Source organism: Eubalaena glacialis, chromosome 20 (assembly GCF_028564815.1).
Source record: "Eubalaena glacialis isolate mEubGla1 chromosome 20, mEubGla1.1.hap2.+ XY, whole genome shotgun sequence".
Classification (NCBI taxonomy): Eukaryota; Metazoa; Chordata; class Mammalia; order Artiodactyla; family Balaenidae; genus Eubalaena; species Eubalaena glacialis.
In genome coordinates this window covers 19,306,337-19,327,458 of record NC_083735.1, presented here as the reverse complement: position 1 = coordinate 19,327,458, position 21,122 = coordinate 19,306,337, and the positions used below count along the sequence as shown (strand labels likewise).

General features: G+C 34.8%; 1 protein-coding gene across 2 annotated transcripts in view; it reads right to left on the bottom strand.

The window, feature by feature from the left end:
• MSR1 (macrophage scavenger receptor 1) overlaps positions 1 to 18,729 on the bottom strand; it is a 161,116-nt gene extending 142,387 nt beyond the window's left edge. For both annotated transcript variants that reach the window (XM_061177282.1, XM_061177285.1), the window contains exon 1: positions 18,680 to 18,729. In XM_061177282.1, coding sequence (XP_061033265.1) covers positions 18,680 to 18,696 — 17 coding nt within the window. In that variant the 5' untranslated portion in view covers positions 18,697 to 18,729. The remainder of the gene's footprint in view (positions 1 to 18,679) is intronic.
• Between the last annotated feature and the right edge of the window lie 2,393 nt (positions 18,730 to 21,122).

Genomic DNA, 21,122 nt, shown 5'->3' with positions numbered 1-21,122 from the left:
AAGCATCTACTCTGACCATGATGCTATGAGATTAGAAATAAAGTACAGGGGAAAAAAACGTAAAAAACACAAACAGGGAGGCTAAACAATACGTTACTAACTAACCAAGAGATCACTGAAGAAATTAAAGAGGAAATCAAAAAATACCTAGAGACATAAGACAACGAAAACACGATGATCCAAAACCTATGGGATGCAGCAAAAGCAGTTCTAAGAGTGAAGTTTAGAGCAATACAATCCTACCTCAAGAAACAAGAAAAATCTCAAATAAACAATCTAACCTTACACGTAAAGGAACTAGAGAAAGAAGAACAAACAAAACCCAAAGTTAGTAGAAGGAAAGAAATCATAAAGATCAGAGAAGAATTAAATTAAATAGAAACAAAGAAAAAAATAGCAAAGATCAATAAAGTTAAAAGCTGGTTCTTTGAGAAGATAAACAAAATTGATAAACCTTTAGCCAGACTCATCAAGGAAAAGAGGGAGAGGACTCAAATCAACCAAATTAGAAATGAAAAGGGAGAAGTTACAACGGAGACCACAGAAATACAAAGCATCCTAAGAGACTGCTATAAGCAACTCTATGCCAATAAAATGGACAACCTGGAAGAAATGGACAAATTCTTAGAAAGGTATAACCTTCCAAGACTGACCCAGGAATAAATAGAAAATATGAACAGACCAATCACAAGCAATGAAATTGAAACTGTGATTTAAAATCTTCCAACAAACAGAAGTCCAGGACCAGAATGCTTCACAGGTGAATTCTATCAAACATTTAGAGAAGAGCTAACACCCATCCTTCTCAAACTCTTCCAAAAAATTGCAGAGGAAGGAACACTTCCAAACTCATTCTACAAGGCCACCATCACCCTGATACCAAAACCAGACAAAGATACTACAAAAAAAGGAAATTACAGACCAATATCACTGATGAATATAGATGCAAAAATCCTCAACAGAATACTAGCAAACAGAATCCAACAACACATTAAAAGGATCATACAGCATGATCAAGTGGGATTTATCCCAGGGATGCAAGGATTCTTCAATGTATGCAAATCAATGTGATACACCACAGTAATAAATTGAAGAATAAAAACCATATGATCCTCTCAATAGATGCAGAAAAAGCTTTTGACAAAATTCAACACCCATTGATGATAAAAACTCTCCAGAAAGTGGGCATAGAGGGAACCTATGTCAACATAATAAAGGCCATATACAACAAGCCCACAGCAAACATCATTCTCAATGGTGAAAAATTGAAAGCATTTCCACTAGGATGAGGAACAAGACAAGGATGTCCACTCTCACCACTCTTATTCAACATAGTTTTCATAGTCACGGCAATCAGAGAAGAAAAAGGAATAAAAGGAATCCAAACTGGAAAAGAAGAAGTAAAACTGTCACTGTTTGCAGATGACATGATACTATACATAGAGAATCCTAAAGATGCTACCAGAAAACTACTAGAGCTAATCAACGAATTTGGTAAAGTTGCAGGATACAAAATTAATGTACAGAAATCTCTTGCATTCCTATACACTAACAACAAAAGATCAGAAAGAGAAATTAAGGAAACAATCCCATTTACCATTGCAACAAAAAGAATAAAATACCTAGGAATAAACCAACTTAAGGAGGTTAAAACCTGTACTCAGAAAAGTGTAAGACACTGATGAAAGAAATCAAAGATGACACAAACAGATGGAGAGATATACCATGTTCTTGGATTGGAAGAATCAATATTGTGAAAATGACTATACTACCCAAAGCAATCTACAGATTCAGTGCAATCCCTATCAAATTACCAATGGCATTTTTTACAGCTAGAACAAAAAAAATCTTAAAATTTGTATAGAGACACAAAAGACCCCAAATAGCCAAAGCAATACTGAGGGAAAAAAACAGAGCTGGAGGAATCAGATTCCTTGACTTCAGACTATACTACAAAGCTACAGTAATCAAGACAATATGGTACTGGCACAAAAACAGAAATACAGATCAATGGAACAGGATAGAAGGCCCAGAGATAAACCCACGCACCTATGGTCAACTAATCTATGACAAAGAAGGCAAGCATATAAAATGGAGAAAGACAGTCTCTTCAATAAGTTGTGCTGGGAAAACTGGATAGCTACATCTAAAAGAATGAAATTAGAACACTCCCTAACACCATACACAAAAATAAACTCAAAATGGATCAAAGACCTAAATGGAAGACCAGACATTATAAAACTTTTAGAGGAAAACATAGGAAGAACACTCTTTGACAGAAATCACAGCAAGATCTTTTTTGATCCACCTCCTAGAGTAATGGAAATAAAAGCAAAAATAAACAAATGGGACCTAATGAAACTTAAAAGCTTTTGCAAAGCAAAGGAAACTACAAACAAGATGAAAAAACAACGCTCTGAATGGAAGAAAATATTTGCAAACGAATCAGCGGACAGAGGATTAATCTCCAAAATATATAAACAGCTCATGCAGCTCAATATTAAAAAAACAAACAACCCAATCCAAAAATGGGCAGAACACCTAAATAGACATATCTCCAAAGAAGACATACAGATGGCCAAGAAGCACATGAAAAGCTGCTGAACATCATTAGTTGTTAGAGAAATGCAAATCAAAACTACAGTGAGGTATCACCTCACACCAGTTAGAATGGGCACCATCAGAAAATCTACAAACAACAAATGCTGGAGAGGGTGTGGAGAAAAGGGAACCCTCTTGCACTGTTGGTGGGAATGTAAATTGATATTATGGAGAACAGTATGGAGGTTCCTTAAAAAACTAAAAACAGAATTACCATATGACCCAGCAATCCCACTACTGGGCATATACCCTGAGAAGATCATAATTCAAAAAGACACATGCAGCCCAATATTCACTGCAGCGCTATTTACAATTGCTAGGTCATGGAAGCAACCTAAATGCCCATCGACAGACCAATGGGTAAAGCAGATGTGGTACATATATACAATGGAATATTAGCCATAAAAAGGAACAAAATTGGGTCATTTGTAGAGATGTGGGCGGACATAGAGACTGTCATACAGAGTGAAGTAAGTCAGAAAGAGAAAAACAAATACCGTATATTAATGCATATATGTGGATTCTAGAAAAATCATACAGATGAACCGGTTTGCAAGGCAGAAATAGAGACACAGATGTAGAGAACAAACATATGGACACCAAGGAAGGAAAGTGGCAGAGGGTGGGGGTGGGGGTGGGCTGAACTGGGAGATTGGGATTGACATGTATACACTAATACGTATAAAATGGATAACTAATAAGAACCTGCTGTATAAAAATAAAATAGAATAAAATTCCAAAAAAAAAAAAAGGTTCCATCCTTTCCATAGGGTAAAGTCTGAGAAGTAGAACTCCTGGATCTCAGGGCATAACCATTTACCTGGTTAAAAAAAAAAAAAAAAAAAATCTGCCTCACTAAAGAGCATGTATTACCTGGAAGCAAAAGAAAAACACCCACCATATTGGTGAAAGCATGCCAGTTAATTCTGCAACCATTTAAATAACACAGATATGAATCTAGTTTACTTAGGTTTAGGAATATACAGCATATGCTGATTTTGAAATCTAAACAGCTGCAAAGTGATGAAAGTGATCATATCATGTTAGGCTTAATCAGAATAGCTCTTGAGACAGTAATGGAGTTGATATGCTAAAAGAAACAGCTGGCTTTGTTTTGCGTTATAATTCCCAGCAATATGGATGAAACTCAGCCGCTGATAATTCTGATTAATTATGTATCAAACTACAGTTTTATTTTTTCTGTAATAGTTGAACATAAAGTTTCCAAGGTTTTTGTTTTATCTTTTAATATATTAAGGGCAGATACTTTCCACAGAATTTGATTTTATATGTGAAATTATACAGAAACTGATTTAGCATGTGATGAAACTGCTCCAGCTACAGCATTTGTGTTGTGTAGTGGTAAATTTTGACCTTGTCAAAATTCAGGAAGAGACAGCTGAATTATGATTCTGCTCCTGTGAAAATGATATGTCTCCAATATTAGATTAATTTCCTGTAAACTTTACTATCTGGTAGTACCAAACCTTGTAAATGTCATCTTTATCCATCATGTTGAGGTATTTTGATATTGCTTGTATAGTAATTTTGATTTCATTTTCGGTTTTTATAAAGAGACAGTTATTTCCCTATTAAATCACACTCTACATTTTTATTACAAATTGATCAAAAGATCTATCATATCTCTTTGAAAATTAATAATGTTTGCTTAGTCTCCATGTAAATTAGGTGACAGAGGGATGGCTAAAATGGAGAGAATAAATATTATACTTAATATATTTTTATATAATATAGGAAAAAAAACTATTACTAACTTATGGTTAAGTCATTCCGTTAATGTGTTGTTTTACAGAATGTGAAGTTGCTAAACATTCAAATTCATAATGACCTCATTAGAGTGTGAAGAACATCACACAAGAATCAAGAGACCTCATGTTCTAGTCCTGGGTCATCTAAAAGTCACTGAATAAGAGACTCCATTTCAACAGACCTCTATTGGTTTATCAAAAAATGTACTTAAGGTATCCATTTCAAAAGTGAGTTCTAATTCAATGTTCCATGATACTACAAGTTCATTACATTTAGTGGACAAAACTTGCTTCTTTCATATCTAAACTTTATTCATAAGCATATGTAAATTCAGAATATATGTATCAATGTTCATATACTGAGTACCTGTTAAATGAAAAGAACTGTGTCCATCACAGAGAATAATAATAATTCTAGATGTGAAAAAGTTGCAAAAATGGCCACAAGACTTGGCAAGTCTACATCAGTTGACAGAGTCAATTTCTCCATTGCTTGAATCTGGGCTGGATTTATGACATGATTTGACCTATTATTGCACCGGTGACATGGTGCCAGTCCTGAGACTAGGCCTCCAGTTGCCTTGAAGCTTTTACTCCTGTTCTCTTGGAATCCTGAACTGCCAAGCCAAAGTTAATAAGCCAAGTCAACTGTCAACAGACCAAAGTTAGTTTCATCGATTTTAAGAGACCGCCAGCCAAGCTTCAAAGTAACCTGTAGACACATGCATGAGCTCAGCTGAAAAGCAGATAAACCATCCATGTGACCCAGCCCCAAATGTCAACTCATGGAGTTCAGAGCTAAATAAATGTTGCTTGTTTTAAGCCAAAAGTTCTGGAGCAGTTCACTGGGCAGCAGTAAATAACCAATATAGTAGTTAATATTCACTGAGCTTCTACCATGTGTCAGGCATTAGATCAGGCATATAACCTATATTCTCTCATTAGTATCCTTACTCCAATCTCTGAAATGGTCACTGTTTCCCCCCAGTTTACAGATGAGGACCATGAAGCATAAAGTTAACTTGACCAAGTTTACAAAGCTAGTAAGCTGTGGAACATGATTTCAACCTTGTCATTTTGACATCAAAGGCTGAAATCATAGCAAATACTTTTCTACTCTTAAATGAGAAATAGCTGGAGTTTTCTTGTGTCTTCCTCTCTATAATGATATAGTTGCCTGCATACCTGAAAACCCACATATATATGCATTCAAATTATTACCATTCATCTTTGTAGAACAATCTACTCATATGTTCTTCAATTTTAAATACTGGCAAATTTAATGCTGTCCTCTTGTCTAGAAGTTGACCGTATATTGCTACCAGAGTTCCCTTTCTTGAATTTCTCATCACAAGGGTGCTTGAAACAGTGTCTGCTACTGCTGCCAGAGCTCTGAAGTCAACCTGTTTGTCACTATCTCCTCCAGTGATGAAGGGAGATTTATTCCTCACCTTCCAAGTTGTATATCAAGGTATAGTTCAACAGTAGTAACAATATCTGACTGATCACATTTAGTGCATTGAAATGGTACCATTTGAACTATATATTAATTAAGAATAAATTACCCTTTTGAGGTCTGGCCTCAGATAATTTTTTTCTATGTGAAAACATATTTTAAATAATTAACAATGGATTCACCAATCATCTCTGGAAATTTTTTTGAATGTAGGGACTCCCCACGCATTTGTACATTTGTATATACACATATACATGTATAAATATGTATTTCTATTTATACATGCATTTATATGTTATATGCACATGTGTCTTTTTACTTTTACTCTCTACTACTAATAAAATAAAATTTCAATGACAAGTATTATAAATTTAATAATTTGAAAATAAAGAACATTTTTTATAATTATATTGGTAATATTTTTCTTAAAATAGTTTCAGAGAAAGGTGATTTCTTACCAAAAAATGGGGGGAAAAAATCCCAGTGAAGTCAGTTAAAAGGAATGTTGCATTTTGGGGATTGATAAACAGTAAACATATTTTGTAATTTACTTGTATAATTAATTTTATTATTAAGCTATACACAACACTGTATAATTTAAAGATATATAATGAATCCACTGAAAATTGGTCAAAATAGAATTCATTTTTAATCATAATCATAGACAATGATAGTGGGAGACAAAAAATACTTTGGTCAGTATAAGAATAATCTAACTGACCAAATGGTTTTATCAAAGGGAGATTTAGTTATTGCTTTATTCCGAACTATCTACATTGACTAAATGCATGGTATTGCACTGAATTACTGGTGCAATTTACAAAACTCTTTTTCATGCTTCTTTTGCATTATGTTGAAATTCGTAAAACATGTTTTGCATATTTGACCAGGAATTATCCTTTGACTATGGCAAACACATTGTTGCAATAACAAATCTCTTAAGACAAAATTGAAGCATTGGCTGATATAATCCTAAGGATTTGGAATTCTTTTAAATGAAATTCAGAAATTGTAATTTTGCCCTGAAGTCTTCTGGTGAAATAATTAAATTTGACTTTATCTGAATTGACTGAACAGTCTTCTAGACAAAGGGAAGTTTGTCAGGTGATTTATAACACATTATGCCATTACCAGCTCTTATGTTTGTGATTGGTTTTGGGGAAGCCGTCTGGTGGGAAAAACCTCAGATCTAAATGAGATTAAGATTATCTCTGAATTTTTTTTGCAAGAATTCATAGGCGATCTCAAGATGCTGGCATTAAAATTAACAAATGGGAGTCCATTTAAGAAAAACATTCTAATGCCTTCCCATCTCCTCTCCCACGAAAAAGAAAGGAATTTCAGCCATATGAATAAGGTCAAAGCATCTTGCCACTGACAGTGGAAAACATATTTCGGTTCAGGAAATAACAAATTAAAAGGGTTGCACAAGAGATGAAGTCCTTGCTTCCAATCCTTACCTGGTGCAGAATGACTGTGCGCTAATCAAAGATGGGGCACTGCAGCAGGTGACCCCTCGTGAGGGTCTCTCTCCCCATGGACTCCCATCATTCACTCATCTAACCTGAACTTCTTTCTTTACAGCACACTATTGACATCTGACTGCAACTGTATAACTGACTCCAAAAAAGGACTACCCAGAAAAGCGCTTTCTGATTTCCTGACCCGTAAAATGCCAAGACGGCTTAACCTAAGTTTTAAGCTAATTTTTATGCAACAAGAGTTTGTTAAAACAGAAAAAGTCTTGCCATTATTTAAGACATATTTCAGCTTGGCTCCATTCTAATGAAAATCATAGAGATGATGAGCTTTTAAATATATACCACCCACCTATTAATGGATAAACAGTTCTTCATATTAAATCATAACTCTTTGTACTTATCTCTAACAACTTAATATTTGAATGCAGAAATATTTAGTCTGAGCACTTTCTGAATTTAGAGTTCCAAGTTTGAATATACATTGAGATTCTCAAGTACACTTTGTTATAGGACCCCCAAACTTTCAGGTTATATTCTTTTAAGGTTCTGAAAAATCTGATTAATAATTACCAAAAAGGGTGGGGGGAGGGGCACCTGAGAAAGCTGTAGATTAGAGCATGAAGTCAATTTCAGATCAAAATTTATGACTTTGTGATATTTATTACGTGGACGTGGACGGCTCTCTTTTTATGGTGTTAATTCCTACTCCCTAATATTGAGCAAGAATCTGAGATCATCACATATTGCCCAAAATTTGGGAAAGAGCCTCTGTGTTCAGGCTGACATTGTCATTGATATCTACACTGTTAAAGATCACATGACCTTTTAAAGTCAAATTTAAGCAAGAGAATTGCTAACAATTTTGGAATTCAGAAAGCTTAGCTAACCACCTTTCTAGGCTGGAGATGGTTCCATCTCTACCTGGTGACTGCTGTCACCCTCCACCCCCAGTGGGGGCCTGGGCGTGGCCATTGGGAAGGTTGGAGTTATGACATGCCCACGAATCTAGTCACAAGTGGGGCCCAAGGTATTACCTGTGAGGGTCCGCATTCCCCCACGAGTATTCCCGTGCTGAGGGAGTGTGACATTAATTGCAAATTTTAAAACACCATGACTGGTTAAGAGAGAGACCACAAAAGAAAAGAAGAAGCATTTTTGTTCCTTTTCAAACAAGGGCTCTTGCATTTTTATTTTGCCCTGGGCCTCACAAATTCTGTAGCCGACCTTGCCCCCATCCATGGCACACCTTCTCTCTCTTCCTGCTCTTTCTAACCCTATCCCTCTAGCATGGCTTCCAAAACCAATGTGCAGAAATGGCATTTCTCTTTGAACTTTATAATCTCACAAGGGGCCAAGTGAGCACAAAATATCTGGGCAACATTCTTGAGTCATGGAATGGGGAAAAAAAAAAAAAACAGCAAAAAAAAAAAAAGAAAAGACAAATTGAATAAATTATCCAACCATAATAATTGGGTTTAAAGCCTTTTGACTTTATTAGGCATTTTACCTCATTTGATCCTCACAGCTAAGTTATGGAATAGATGTCATTTTATAGATACTTATATGTTAAAATGTTGGAATATAAAATGGAGCTGTTTTTGTATCCGTACTCTAACTGGGTTGGCAAATCCATATGCAACATTACTCAGAATAACCTCTTATCGCTATGTACAAAAGCTCAGGGCCAACGTGGTGAGTTACATGAGGTGACATTGGCAATCAGGGTCCTCTTTACAGGATTTCATGAACAAAAATCTTTCATATAATTCTGGAATGGGAGGAGTAGTGTCTTTTGTTCATCTAAACTAAGAAATATTTAAAACATGTGGGTAAAAGGATTTTACCTTTATTGAAAAAAAATCTTATATTTGGAATAACCAAATCTTCTTAATTTGCCTGGTTTTACTGGTTTTTTTTTTATTTGTTTGTTTTTTGTTGTTTTTTTGTTTGTTTGTTTCTGAAAGTCTTATGTCCTAGGAAACGGTTCCATCTCAGGCAAACAAGGACCACTGTACACCCCATGTGTGCTGGTCACTATGCTAGGCCCATACATAGTTATCTCAGAATGGTATCTGTTAATAAAATATGAACAAAGACCCAGAGGCAAATTTGCTTCATGGGGAATGCAAATCAATTTGTAGCAGAGGAAATGAATTGGAAAGTGGTGAATATGTAGGAATGGTAGGTCAGGGAATACTAATAAAAGCAGATCCCAGAAATCCTGATGAAGAGTGAAATTTAGGAGTAAATGAAGCTATCAATTAGCTGTTCACTGTATGATGAAATATTGAGGGACAGCAGTATTCTACAAAATTCCACTGAAGCACATCAACAAGTTCTGAATAACTGGTGAATTTAAGAACATCGCAACCAAACTCTTATAGAACACTGGAGATGATGTGATTCTTGTACAAAACAAAGGGCAGTAGCAAACAGGTTTAGTTTTTTTAAATTGCAGAATTATTTTTAGTTCACATGATTTAGGAAGCAACGTCAGTTTTACATTCATCCCTTTAGTTATAGCTGCAGGTACAGATGATAAGATTTTTAGCAGGAGCATCTTTGAATAAAACAATGAATAATATGTCTTATGGTTCATTAACCATGCTAATACGTACATACTTTGCCAGTCAAATTTGAATAACAGATTAAAGCTCACTGTGCATTTTCAGCAGGATTTATGACTTAAGTTATTTTTAAATAATCTGGTAAGGAAATACAAGCAAGTTTTGGTTACGGTATCCAACTCTACTACAAATATAACCCTTTGGTCTCTGCAACTTCATACACCAGATTTTGCTTAGAATTTTTCTCAGGTAGTTTTCTGATCATGGTGGTTTTTGGCTTTGTTTGTTGTTGTTGTTCTGTCTTTTGTCTTTTTAAAAAATTTCTAAAGTTCCATACTTATCAAGATGATTTATGTCAATATTATGACAATTACTTACCAATAAAATATATTGCAAATCTACAAAATGATTTCTCCTTATTATCCTAATTATTACTTCAGACACTTTCAATGTATCTTCAAATATCATTGATTGTATATACTATTTTTGTTTTAATTTGCTCTTTTTTCATTTAGTCCTAGTCACTAATAAAAGATACATAGATAGATAAAGCAATCAAAATTCAGGAAGCTAAATAAACTAAAGTATGAACCAAAGGAAAACCTCTTCCAAGCACCACTTAAAGTAACTTTTAGGGACTTCCCTGGTGGTCCAGTGGTAAAGAATCCACGTTCCAATGCAGTTCAATCCCTGGTTGGGGAAATAAGATCCCACATGCCACGGGGCAACTAAGCCCGCGTGCCACAACTACTGAACTGGCGCACCTCAACTAGAGAGCCCACATGCTGCAACTGCAGAGCCCATGTGCCCTGGAGCCTCCACGCCACGGAGCTCCTGCGCCACAACTAGAGAGAGAAAACCCGCACATCACAACTACAGAGAGCCTGGCGCGCCACAGCGAAAGATCCCATATGTCCCAACTAAGACCCAATGTATCCAAAAAAATCAAGAAAATAAATAAATTAAATATTTAAAAAGTTACTTTTAGAAAGGGGATCACAAATAAATGTAAACACCTCCTTTACTTTTCACCCATCTACATTCATCTACAGGCAGTTTTTGAAACTCTACTGTGGTCTAGCAAGAGGCAGGAAGTGGAAAACAACCATTTTGGAGGAAGAAAGCTGTTTATCCAGAGGAATGTAGATCTATAGCAGAATTACTTTGATAGAAGGAAACACAAAATGCAACTTTCTCCTATCCACTTGCGCCGAGGGCTCGCATCATTATTTCTTTGCACTTCCCTAGCAACTTCCAAGTCCCTCCACAACTGTCATTGAATTTCATTCCCACGCGGTTTGGCAGCAATGGCAGTGAGGGCACGGAGACAAGAGTAACTGCAGAGTCGCACCGGCCCTGCTCCCCTTCCTCCACTTCTCAAGGGTGTGTTTCTGTGGATAACTAAAGTTAGAGTTGAATAAACAACATAGTGAGTGTTGTTTAGTAGATGAGTTAAGAATAAAATGAACCAGAGAGCTAACCACGTGACACCACAAACTCTGAGATGCACAAGCATATGAGCTGAACAAGATCATGTTCTTTACAGTTTTATCATTTTCACCTATAATAATTATTGAGCATAACTTAAACATATCTCAGAAATATCTCAGTATAAACTTAAATATGTCTCAGATTAAATCAATATCATCTATGTATTTCTGTATATTTAAAATATTTCTATATTTTTGGGATATATATTTTTATGTTTTTGGATTTGTTAGGAAACAAGACAATTATCTCCTCTTCCTAAATTTTGTACTAAATATTGCCCTCCCCACCTACTCTAACGAGCACTGAATGGTTTCCATTAATGTAATGTGAGATACATATTTTACAAAATTAAATGGGCTTTCAATGAGCAATTTTCTATAAATCTAAGCCTGAAGTAAGGAGCAAGTTTAGAGTGACTTTAAATTTCTTTTAAGTGTTTTACACTTTGAGAATTATTTCCTATTTCCTTTACTCCATTTCTAATATTTATTCATTTCCCAGAGCATTCCTTTATATTTGCTTACAGATATCTTCTGGGAAGTACCATAATATATGACAGTATCCTAGCATTGTGATTCTCACTTTTAAAAACTGAGAAAGTGAAGGTTGTTTATGTAGACAAGAAATCACATTTAATAATTTTTTTTTGTAACAATAAGCTAAGATCATCAAACAAAGGAAAACGTGCACCTGCAGAAAATAACGTTGTGATAGATGATATCAATACATAAACAGGGACATATTTGAGGCTTACAATATTAAACGAAAGGAAAATAAAGGAGGATTACTTTGGGTCCCTCAATTATGTGCTGATATAATGGTAGTGGCCAAAACAAGAAAAGCCAAATAAATAATAAATTTCTGCCCTGAAATTTGATATTAAATACACAAGATAATAAAACTCAATATTATTAAGAGACATAAGTTTCCACAGAGCATTTACCATACAGCATGTGTTAGGTTTTATAAGGTGTTTTCTAGCATGTGTATTACATAATGTGTCATGCCATGGAGAATTCAGTTCTTTATTTTAATTAGAAATTAAATAGCAAATTATAAATGTAGAACATCCTATTCTTCAAGAAGGCATCCTTTTTCTTAATATCCTTCTAAACTTTAATAAGATTTAGTTTTGCCATGATTTCCTCCCTTTTTATCAATGGGAATTCATGTGGCATAACATTTCAATAAGATATCTGATTACATATAGAAACTTTTACAGTTTTCCAACTATATAAATTCCATGAATAGAATAATCAAAATATTATTGTTATCATAGCCTTACATTTTTCTACAACCACAGGAAACTAAAAAGAAATAATAGAACATTTTAATGTATATGAAAAATGACTACTGTGTAGAAGAAAAATGTGATTGCCAGTATCTTGCCTTGATCATTAATTCCTTCTTTACTATAAAAATATTAAAAATCAAATCATAGAGCAAGTGATCATCAGTGCTATTCACCAGATAGCTTTGTTTCCCTGCCTTCCTGACACAGGGTAAGACTGCACTTTCCCACACTCATTGGAGTCAGGATCATGTGACAAGTTCTGACCAATGCTTTGAGAGCCAAATATTTAATATGCTGGTAAGATATTCTAGCTATACTATGCACTATGTTAACCACTAAACTACATGTTATGGTTTGAACTGTGTCCCCCCAAATTCACATGTCAGAATGTGACCTTATTTGGAGATAGGACCCTTGCAGAAGTAATCAAGCTAAAGTGAAGTCGTTAGTGTGGGCCCTAATCAAATATGGCTGACGTCCATATAAAAAGGGGAAATGTGGGCACAGAGACAGGAACAGAAGGAAGATGATGTGAAGATACAAAGGGAGAACATGACCATCGATGAGCCAAGGGGAGAAGCCTGGAACAGATCCTTCCCTCACACACAAAAGAAGTCAAGCCTGCTAACACTTCGGGACTTCTAGCTGCCAGAACTGGGGGACAGTACATTTCTGTTTTTTAAGCTACCCAGTCTATGGCACTTTGTCTCAGCAAACCTAGCAAAATAATACATCACAAATGCCATGTTAATGGATTTAAACATTCAGTATTTTAAGGCATTGGTTCTCCCCAAATTGATCTATAGATTCAATCCAATCCAATCACATTCAGAGCAGGTTTCTTTGAACAAAATTAACAAGATGTTTCTAAAATTTATATAGGAATACAAAGGATCTAGAGTAGCCAAAATAACTTTAAAAAGAAGAACAAAATTGGGTTATTATCACTGCCAGAATATATAAATAAGTCATTAAATTCAATAAGAAAATAAAAAACCTAGTGAAATGTGTTAAAAAATTTGAACACTTTACCACAGCAGATTTATGGATTGTAAATAAAAGGGCTCCAGGTGAAAGACGCTCAATATTATTAATGATCACGGCAATGCAGTTAAAACCCAATGAGAGACCACATCACACCTAGTAGAACAAATAAAATTAAAGACTGACTGTACTGTATGTTGGAAACAATGCCAAGCAACTGGAACTCTAAAAACCAATATAAATAGAAAATGATACAAGCACTTGGAAGACAATTTGGCAGTTTCTTAAAAAGTTAAACATGTACCTACCGTATTTCTCCTACTAAAGATAAATGAAAGCATAGGTCTACACAGACACACAGATGTTCATTATAGCTTCATTTCTAATAGCCCCCCAATTGAAAACAACCCAAATGCCCATCAACAGTTGAATAAATAAAAATCTTGTGGTACATCAATATGATTAAATACATCTCAGCAATAAAAAGAGATGAACTATTGAGACATGTAGTCCTTGTGAATCACAAAATAATTATGCTGAGTGCAGGAAGCCTTCTATAGAAAAAAAGACTGTGTAATGAAAGATTCCACTTAAACAAAATTTTAGAAAATAAATTAACCTAGAGTGAGAGAAAGAAGATCAGTGTTTGTCTGGGAAGAGGGAGAGGGGGCAGGAGAGGTGAGAAGGAGAGATTACAAACTGGCATACAGAAAATTTAGGGTGATGGATATGTTCATTTCCTTGAGTGTAGATATGGTTTCATTGGTATATACATACTTCAAAACATATCAAAGTGTACAGTTTATGTCCAGCTTATTATATGCCAATTACATCTAAATAAAGTATTGAAATCAGGTTAGGTGGCAAGTCTTAAAAATTTAAGAGATTATGAATAATGAGGTTTCTTCCTGATGAAACATAAAAGGATGTTTTTTATTCAGAGAAAGTAAAGGAAATTTGGGGGATGGTGGCAACTACACTTTATGATAAAAATGAAAAAATAATAAAATATAATTAAATGTTAATAAGAATTTTCATGAGATAGTAGAGAATAAAAATTATTAATCTGAGGTGGAAAAGTCATTTAAGACTTGAGTTCTTTCCCATTAGAACTCAACTGTTCCATTTTAAGTATGAAAAATGCAGATTTTAGAATGTATCCTTGTGTAGGAATTTTTTGGATTTGTATAGGAGAAGATTTGTATAGGAGAAGAATACAAATATGGAATAGGCTGGTTAAAGAATAGCTCATTTGACTAGAAGGCAAGTTACTAAGGTTAAGAGGAAATTGATAAACTGGGAGAATAAATACTAAAGTTGAGAGAACTGATAAAGCAAAGTGCAGGTGGTAAAGAGATATTGGGAAGATTGGAAGGATTGAAGCTTGTAATGAGATCGTCAAATATTGAAATTTTATTTTCCAGATATCAAGTAGTTTTACATAAAAATCTTTGCTATCTGCTTTTGTTTTATGTTCTGTTTTGGAGGAGAAGTAGAACAGAATCACACACAATTTAAGTAACAGCTAGAATTGTGGGAAATATTAATACACATGTTATTTCATGTCAAATACTCAAGTGAAAAGTGTGCTTACTGCTATGTTATAGGAGTGTACTAATGGCTTCACTATAATGTAATGAAGTTCAACTGGAAAATATTTGTAATGTGAGGATATCAGAAAATAAAGGCATAATGGAGCTTATTCACCAGCACTCACAATTCAATATGGGGGGCAGAGATGTAAAGAAACGATTAAAAATATCCAGGGCTTGTGAAAATAGAATAATGTACAAATACAGAGACAGGACAGAGACAATACAGAAGACTGCTTATAGGGAACTTATGGGAGATTGCATCTGACCTGGGCTTTCAATGATAAATAAGAATTTGCTAATAAGACACGGACGATGAGAAGATATTTGGGCCTGAAGAAATACTACATGCAAGAGTGTAGGGTGATCAAATGGTTTGGAATCTAAAACCATATCTTCCAAAACACTAATACAGGCTAGAAATATTTTATAATTTAAAGAATCATGAGTGTAGTACAAAGAAAGGTCACAATGTGTACACTTGAAAATACATTTGGCATTTCAGAAACAGGTTTTCAAGAAACAGGTTACACTGAAATGTAAATTAAAATTGAATAATCTCCAAAGAACAAACAAAATAAAAATAGTAACTAAAGTTCGTACTACAGTTCACTGGTTTCGTTTTGACCAATAACATAGGCTTACAGTAGGTGAAATAAATATAGCTAAACATAGAACACTCTACTAGCTACTAGTGAGTGGTTTTGGAGGCTGTCAAGGTAAGGACAGGATACTGTAATAGAGGAGAGGATTAAAGAGGGTGGAAGTTTATCTTCCTCCCATGTAATAGACTGAAATGGAGTTCCAATTGCCAGGGGGCTGTTCTCTACACAGTAACTCAAGGACAAAGTCTTTTTTGTCTTATTGCTTTGCAGTCCCCTAGGAAACTGTCATTATATGGTCAAATTTGAGTTGCTCTGGTTTCTGGTTGACCGTAAGGGGAAAGATAGGTCAGAAAAGCCCTGCCCATTATCTTTAGCCTGAGCTTGCAAGGTGCACGTGTTATTTCTGCTTGCGTGCCACTAGAAAGACCTCAGACACATGCTACAGTGAAATATAAAAGAAAAATAATAAAGAAATGTAGTTCGGTCACATGTACAGGAAAAGAAGAAAACAGATTTTATGGACAGCAAGGAATATCCACTGCAGAGAACCAGCACCTCAATCCTCTCCGGGGAATTCCCACTTTATGAATCTTAGTTGGGAGGAAATCTGCGCTCTTGGTACTTAATTCCAGCCTCTCTAGGACAAAGGTATGTGATCCCAACTTTGCTAATCAGACACACTGGTGCCAGACTTAACTCATTGGGTATCTGACACAAGATAGATGGAGTAAGGAGCAAGCATCATGCTGGAGGCAGTAATAATAGTGATAGTTGCACAAAGGGGCTCTGGGCCCCTGAGCTGAGCTGCAGCATCAGGGACTTGGATAGCAGATGCAGTGAGGCACACTCATAAAAACACGTGCATATGTGCACACCACATACACACAAACACATACGTGTGTGTGCCAGAGGTGCACACACCTCTCAGGATGTGCTAAGGTTTAGAGTTCAGTGGTGAGAACAAAAGTTTTCATGTTCTCATCAAACTAGATCCCTGGAGCGGTTTGTCCCTTGTTTTGGAAAGCTCCTGTCTTAGCCTTTCCAGGCTGACTTAACAAGATACCATAAACTAAGCAGCTTATGAACAACAGAAAATTTTTCTCACAGTTCTGGTGGCTGGAAACTCCAAGATCAAGGCACCTGCAAATTCAAATGAAAATAATAATAACAAAAGACTTCCCGCCATGCTCTAATAACTCTGAGGTAAAGAGAAATATCTAAAAAGTTCTGGGAAAAAAATCCAGCAATAAAAGTACTAAAAATCTCTTTCATCCTCTTTTTCTTTGCTTTTGTTGTTTTTATGCTCCTATGTTCTATATTATTCAAATTGACTGTGTTTCTGGCAATTCACAGGTAGAACAGATATTCAGTAAAAACACCTTTATGGAAGGGATCTCCAAAAAATCACAAGAAAAGGAAGTTTTAAAAAAAATTTCATTGAAACTCAGTGTGCACAAAAGAGACAATTTAGATATGACGACCCTGACAATAAAGTTCTTATTTAATTCAATGCACATGTATCAAGTGCCTACTTACTATATAACAGTTAATTTTCTTATCCTGCCCTAACAGTTGTTAGTGGAAGAGGATCTGGGTTGATGGGGACTCCATTGCTTGGTAACAGTGAAAAAGATGAAGGAAGTACAAGAACTAGCTTAATTAAAAACGAAAGATAGAAGAACTATACTTATCATACTCTATTTTGTGGTATCTTTCATCATAGTTACAGAAATGTAAAATAATTCTTCCTCTGTAGAAATATGAGAATATGGCACATATGGAACTCAAACAATGTACAGTAGGGGATCACAGAGCCCAGAGCTGGAGAAAATCTTACCTCTTGGCATAAAAGGGCATCCCTCTGGGTTTATCTCTATTTTCTTAGAGCACTGGATTTTCCAGGTTCTATTTTAAATACTAGCTTTCAAAATAGGTTTCTCAAAGTTTTTATTTCCCTTAAATATTTTGAAGTGTACAATACAAGTACTTTTAAATAATCAAGTCTTGAGAACCATTTTAATTTTTTCCCTTTCTGAAAAAATTCTGTATAGAGTTATTATGTTGGCCAAATATATCTTAACAATTTTAGCAAGGGTATATCATAATAACGAAGACAAATGTCTTATAAATATTAATATTTAACCTCCAAAGTTAATTACTAGTATTTTATGAGACGCTTGAAGAAGTGAAATAAAGTAAATATTATCTTAACAATATATTTTTATATCATGAAACATACATCTTTTCCTCTGTAAACCTCAAGAAAATGGTCATGGACTTGTGCCAAACACGATTATTTCTATATGAGTGTCTATAATCTAAGCAATCTATTTTGCATGCCTAAGCAGTAGACTATTACGCAGAATACTATTGTTTCTAGCTAGAGATATTCAATACTTCTTTTTTCATATAAAAACTGTTTTTATAAAATTTGATTAAAATTTTTTTTTGCCAGTTTTTAATCACGTCTACAATTTAATATCTAAGGAAACCATATTTCAATGTAAATGTATATCTTGACAAATTCTACCTATTTATGGCTAACACACATTCTATCAGACAATACACAGAGTGGTGTGCTTATAACTTTGGGTTTTAATGTTGAAATGTAAACTTATTTATTTAATTTACAAGTAATATTTGTGGTATAGTTTTCAAGAGTTTGCTAAAACCACTTTACTATATAATTAATTAAAAAACCGAGAATAAGGAAATAACTATTATCAGCAGGTGGTATTTATCCTGAACTGTAGAATTTACCTGTTTTATGATTAGCCACCAGAAAACACAATTTAGTTTTGCTTTAAGGAAAGCTTAATTTAGTAGCAATCACACTCACCTTTCTCCGAGAAGCATGGGTGATACAATCCTACATCATGCTGTTCAACAAATGAAAGCGTCTTTTTTATACGATTACAGGGAGTGAGGCTCGCCTTGTTCAACCAAGAGTCCAGGAATGCTCAAGTACTTTTCTGAACAGGCTTGGCAAGCACGAATATCTGGGGCAAGCTACAAAGAAACATTCAGGTATAAGAAGATGCAAAACCAACCTTTTCTGATGATTCAGAAACCTTTGTACCAGTTGCGGGTTTAGAGTGAGAAATACTTATTCTTTGGAATTCATGAGGGCTGGCCTGAACCAGAGCTATATAGCAATACTGAAGTCATATGTCACCCAACACATATACAAGCATGGTTTAAGGCTATAATCTGGGAGAAAATTATCAGACATAAGTTAAAGTTTTTATATTTTTTTAAAAGGTGTATATTTCAAAGCTTTTATGGCCTACTTATAAGCGTCGTGTACTGCCATCCAGTCGTAGTGAAGAAAAATTTCTTTTAGGCAATGTTTTACTCTTTCAAAACATTGCAAGCATAAAACCCAAATAGCTTTACCAAAGGCTGGGATAATTCTCTTCATTCTTTGTTGAAAAAAGAAATAAAGCTACAGGCAGCAAGGATGATCAACAAGGAATCATCAGTGAATTTAAATTTACTTAAGTTTACCATGCCACTTAAATCTCCGAGCCTTTGTTTAGCAGTACATAAAACAACAATTTGCAATGGTAACTGAAATTTGCATTTTTACATTCTTTCATCAAAATTGAGTCTAAATTTTAACTAAAGTTTCAAAATCCTTCATCTTGTAAATAAGAGTCCATGACTCTTGGAATTTTAATATTCTCTTAGGACCCATTCCGATAATGTCCGGAGGGGCTGTTGCCAGTAGATGCTCCCAGTACGGTTGTGATTATCCCTCAATCCTTGTCTTGCTGATTTCCTCTGGTGAACTTTATAACTATTTAAAAGTATCACAGACTGAGGTAATTTTAAGCTATTATATCTTTCCTCCAAAAGGTTTTTTTTTTCTGTTGTTGTTGTTCAAAATAAAGAATTAAGAGTGTTCTACTCTGTGAGAGACTTTGTAAAGACTCAAATGTAAGGTACTCATTTTGTGAGGGATAATTCTGCTAATAGGGGAGGGAATGCCCTAAAATAAGGTGCACAGTTTTGCCCCCCAGTTCTTATTTTGTGCTACCTCTGTTTCCTGAACATGCCTGGTTCTTCTGATTAAAATGTATTACCCCTTTCATCTTACTCCCACACCAACAAGAATGCTAAGATAACTACTCTATTTCTTTCTCTTTTTTTGGGGGGGGGAACTGTTTTTGGTATTTGACATTTCAAACATGAAAAATATGTAATGTATACTTAAAGTGTAAAGAATAATAAAGTAAAAACCTATGGAACTACTTCCCAGATTAAGCAACTGAGTACTTAAAAAGACCTGGAAGCCTCTTTCTGCCCCTCCTTCATAAATTTTTTCTCTCATAAAAGTGTTAATATCATTTAAATTTACTGTTACTCATTGTCATGTTTTTCACTATAGTTTGACTACACATATATGTCCGTTAAAGATATAGAGTTAGGTTTTGTAAGTTTATAGAGTTTATATAAATGATACCATACTGTATGTATTCTATCATGTTGTGCTTTTGTGATTTAGCCATGCTGACTAGTTAAGGGCTGATACCTTAATTTTCATCGTTGTATATTATTATTTTAGATGATTATAAGACAAGGTATTTACTTATTTTTCTGGTGATAGTCATTAGGATTATTTCTAGGGGTTTTTTTTTGCTATTAAATACAAAGTTGCAAGGAACACTCCTGATGATGGTCACTTGGTATACATGGCAACAGTTTCTCTAGGATTTTGTAGATGCAAAGTATACATGTATTTTAACTCCACCAGAGAATGCCACACTAAATTTTTAAAGTACATGCACAAAGTCCATAGCCACTTGCAGTATATAAGCGTTTCTCTTAGTCTACACATTCACCCATGATTAACTTGGTAAGCTCCACAAAGATCCCTGTTGGAATTTTAAGTAAAAATCGTCAAATATTTGAATCAATTTCAGAAGAGATATATTTATGACAGTGAGTCTTTCTGCCTAGATAATATGATTTGTCTCTATATATTTTGGTCTAATTTCTATAAGCATAGTTTGGTGGTAAACATTTTATCAAGATTTTTAGGGAGAAGGAGCTTCAAGATGGCGGAAGAGTAAGATGTAGAGATCAACTTCCTCCCCACAAATACATCAGAGATACATCTACATGTGGAACAACTCCTACAGAACACCTACTGAACGCTGGCAGAAGACCTCAGACCTCCCAAAAGGCAAGAAACTCCCCACGTACCTGGGTAGGGCAAAAGAAAACAGAAAAAACAGAGACAAAGAATAGGGACGGGACCTGCCCAGTGGGAGGGAGCT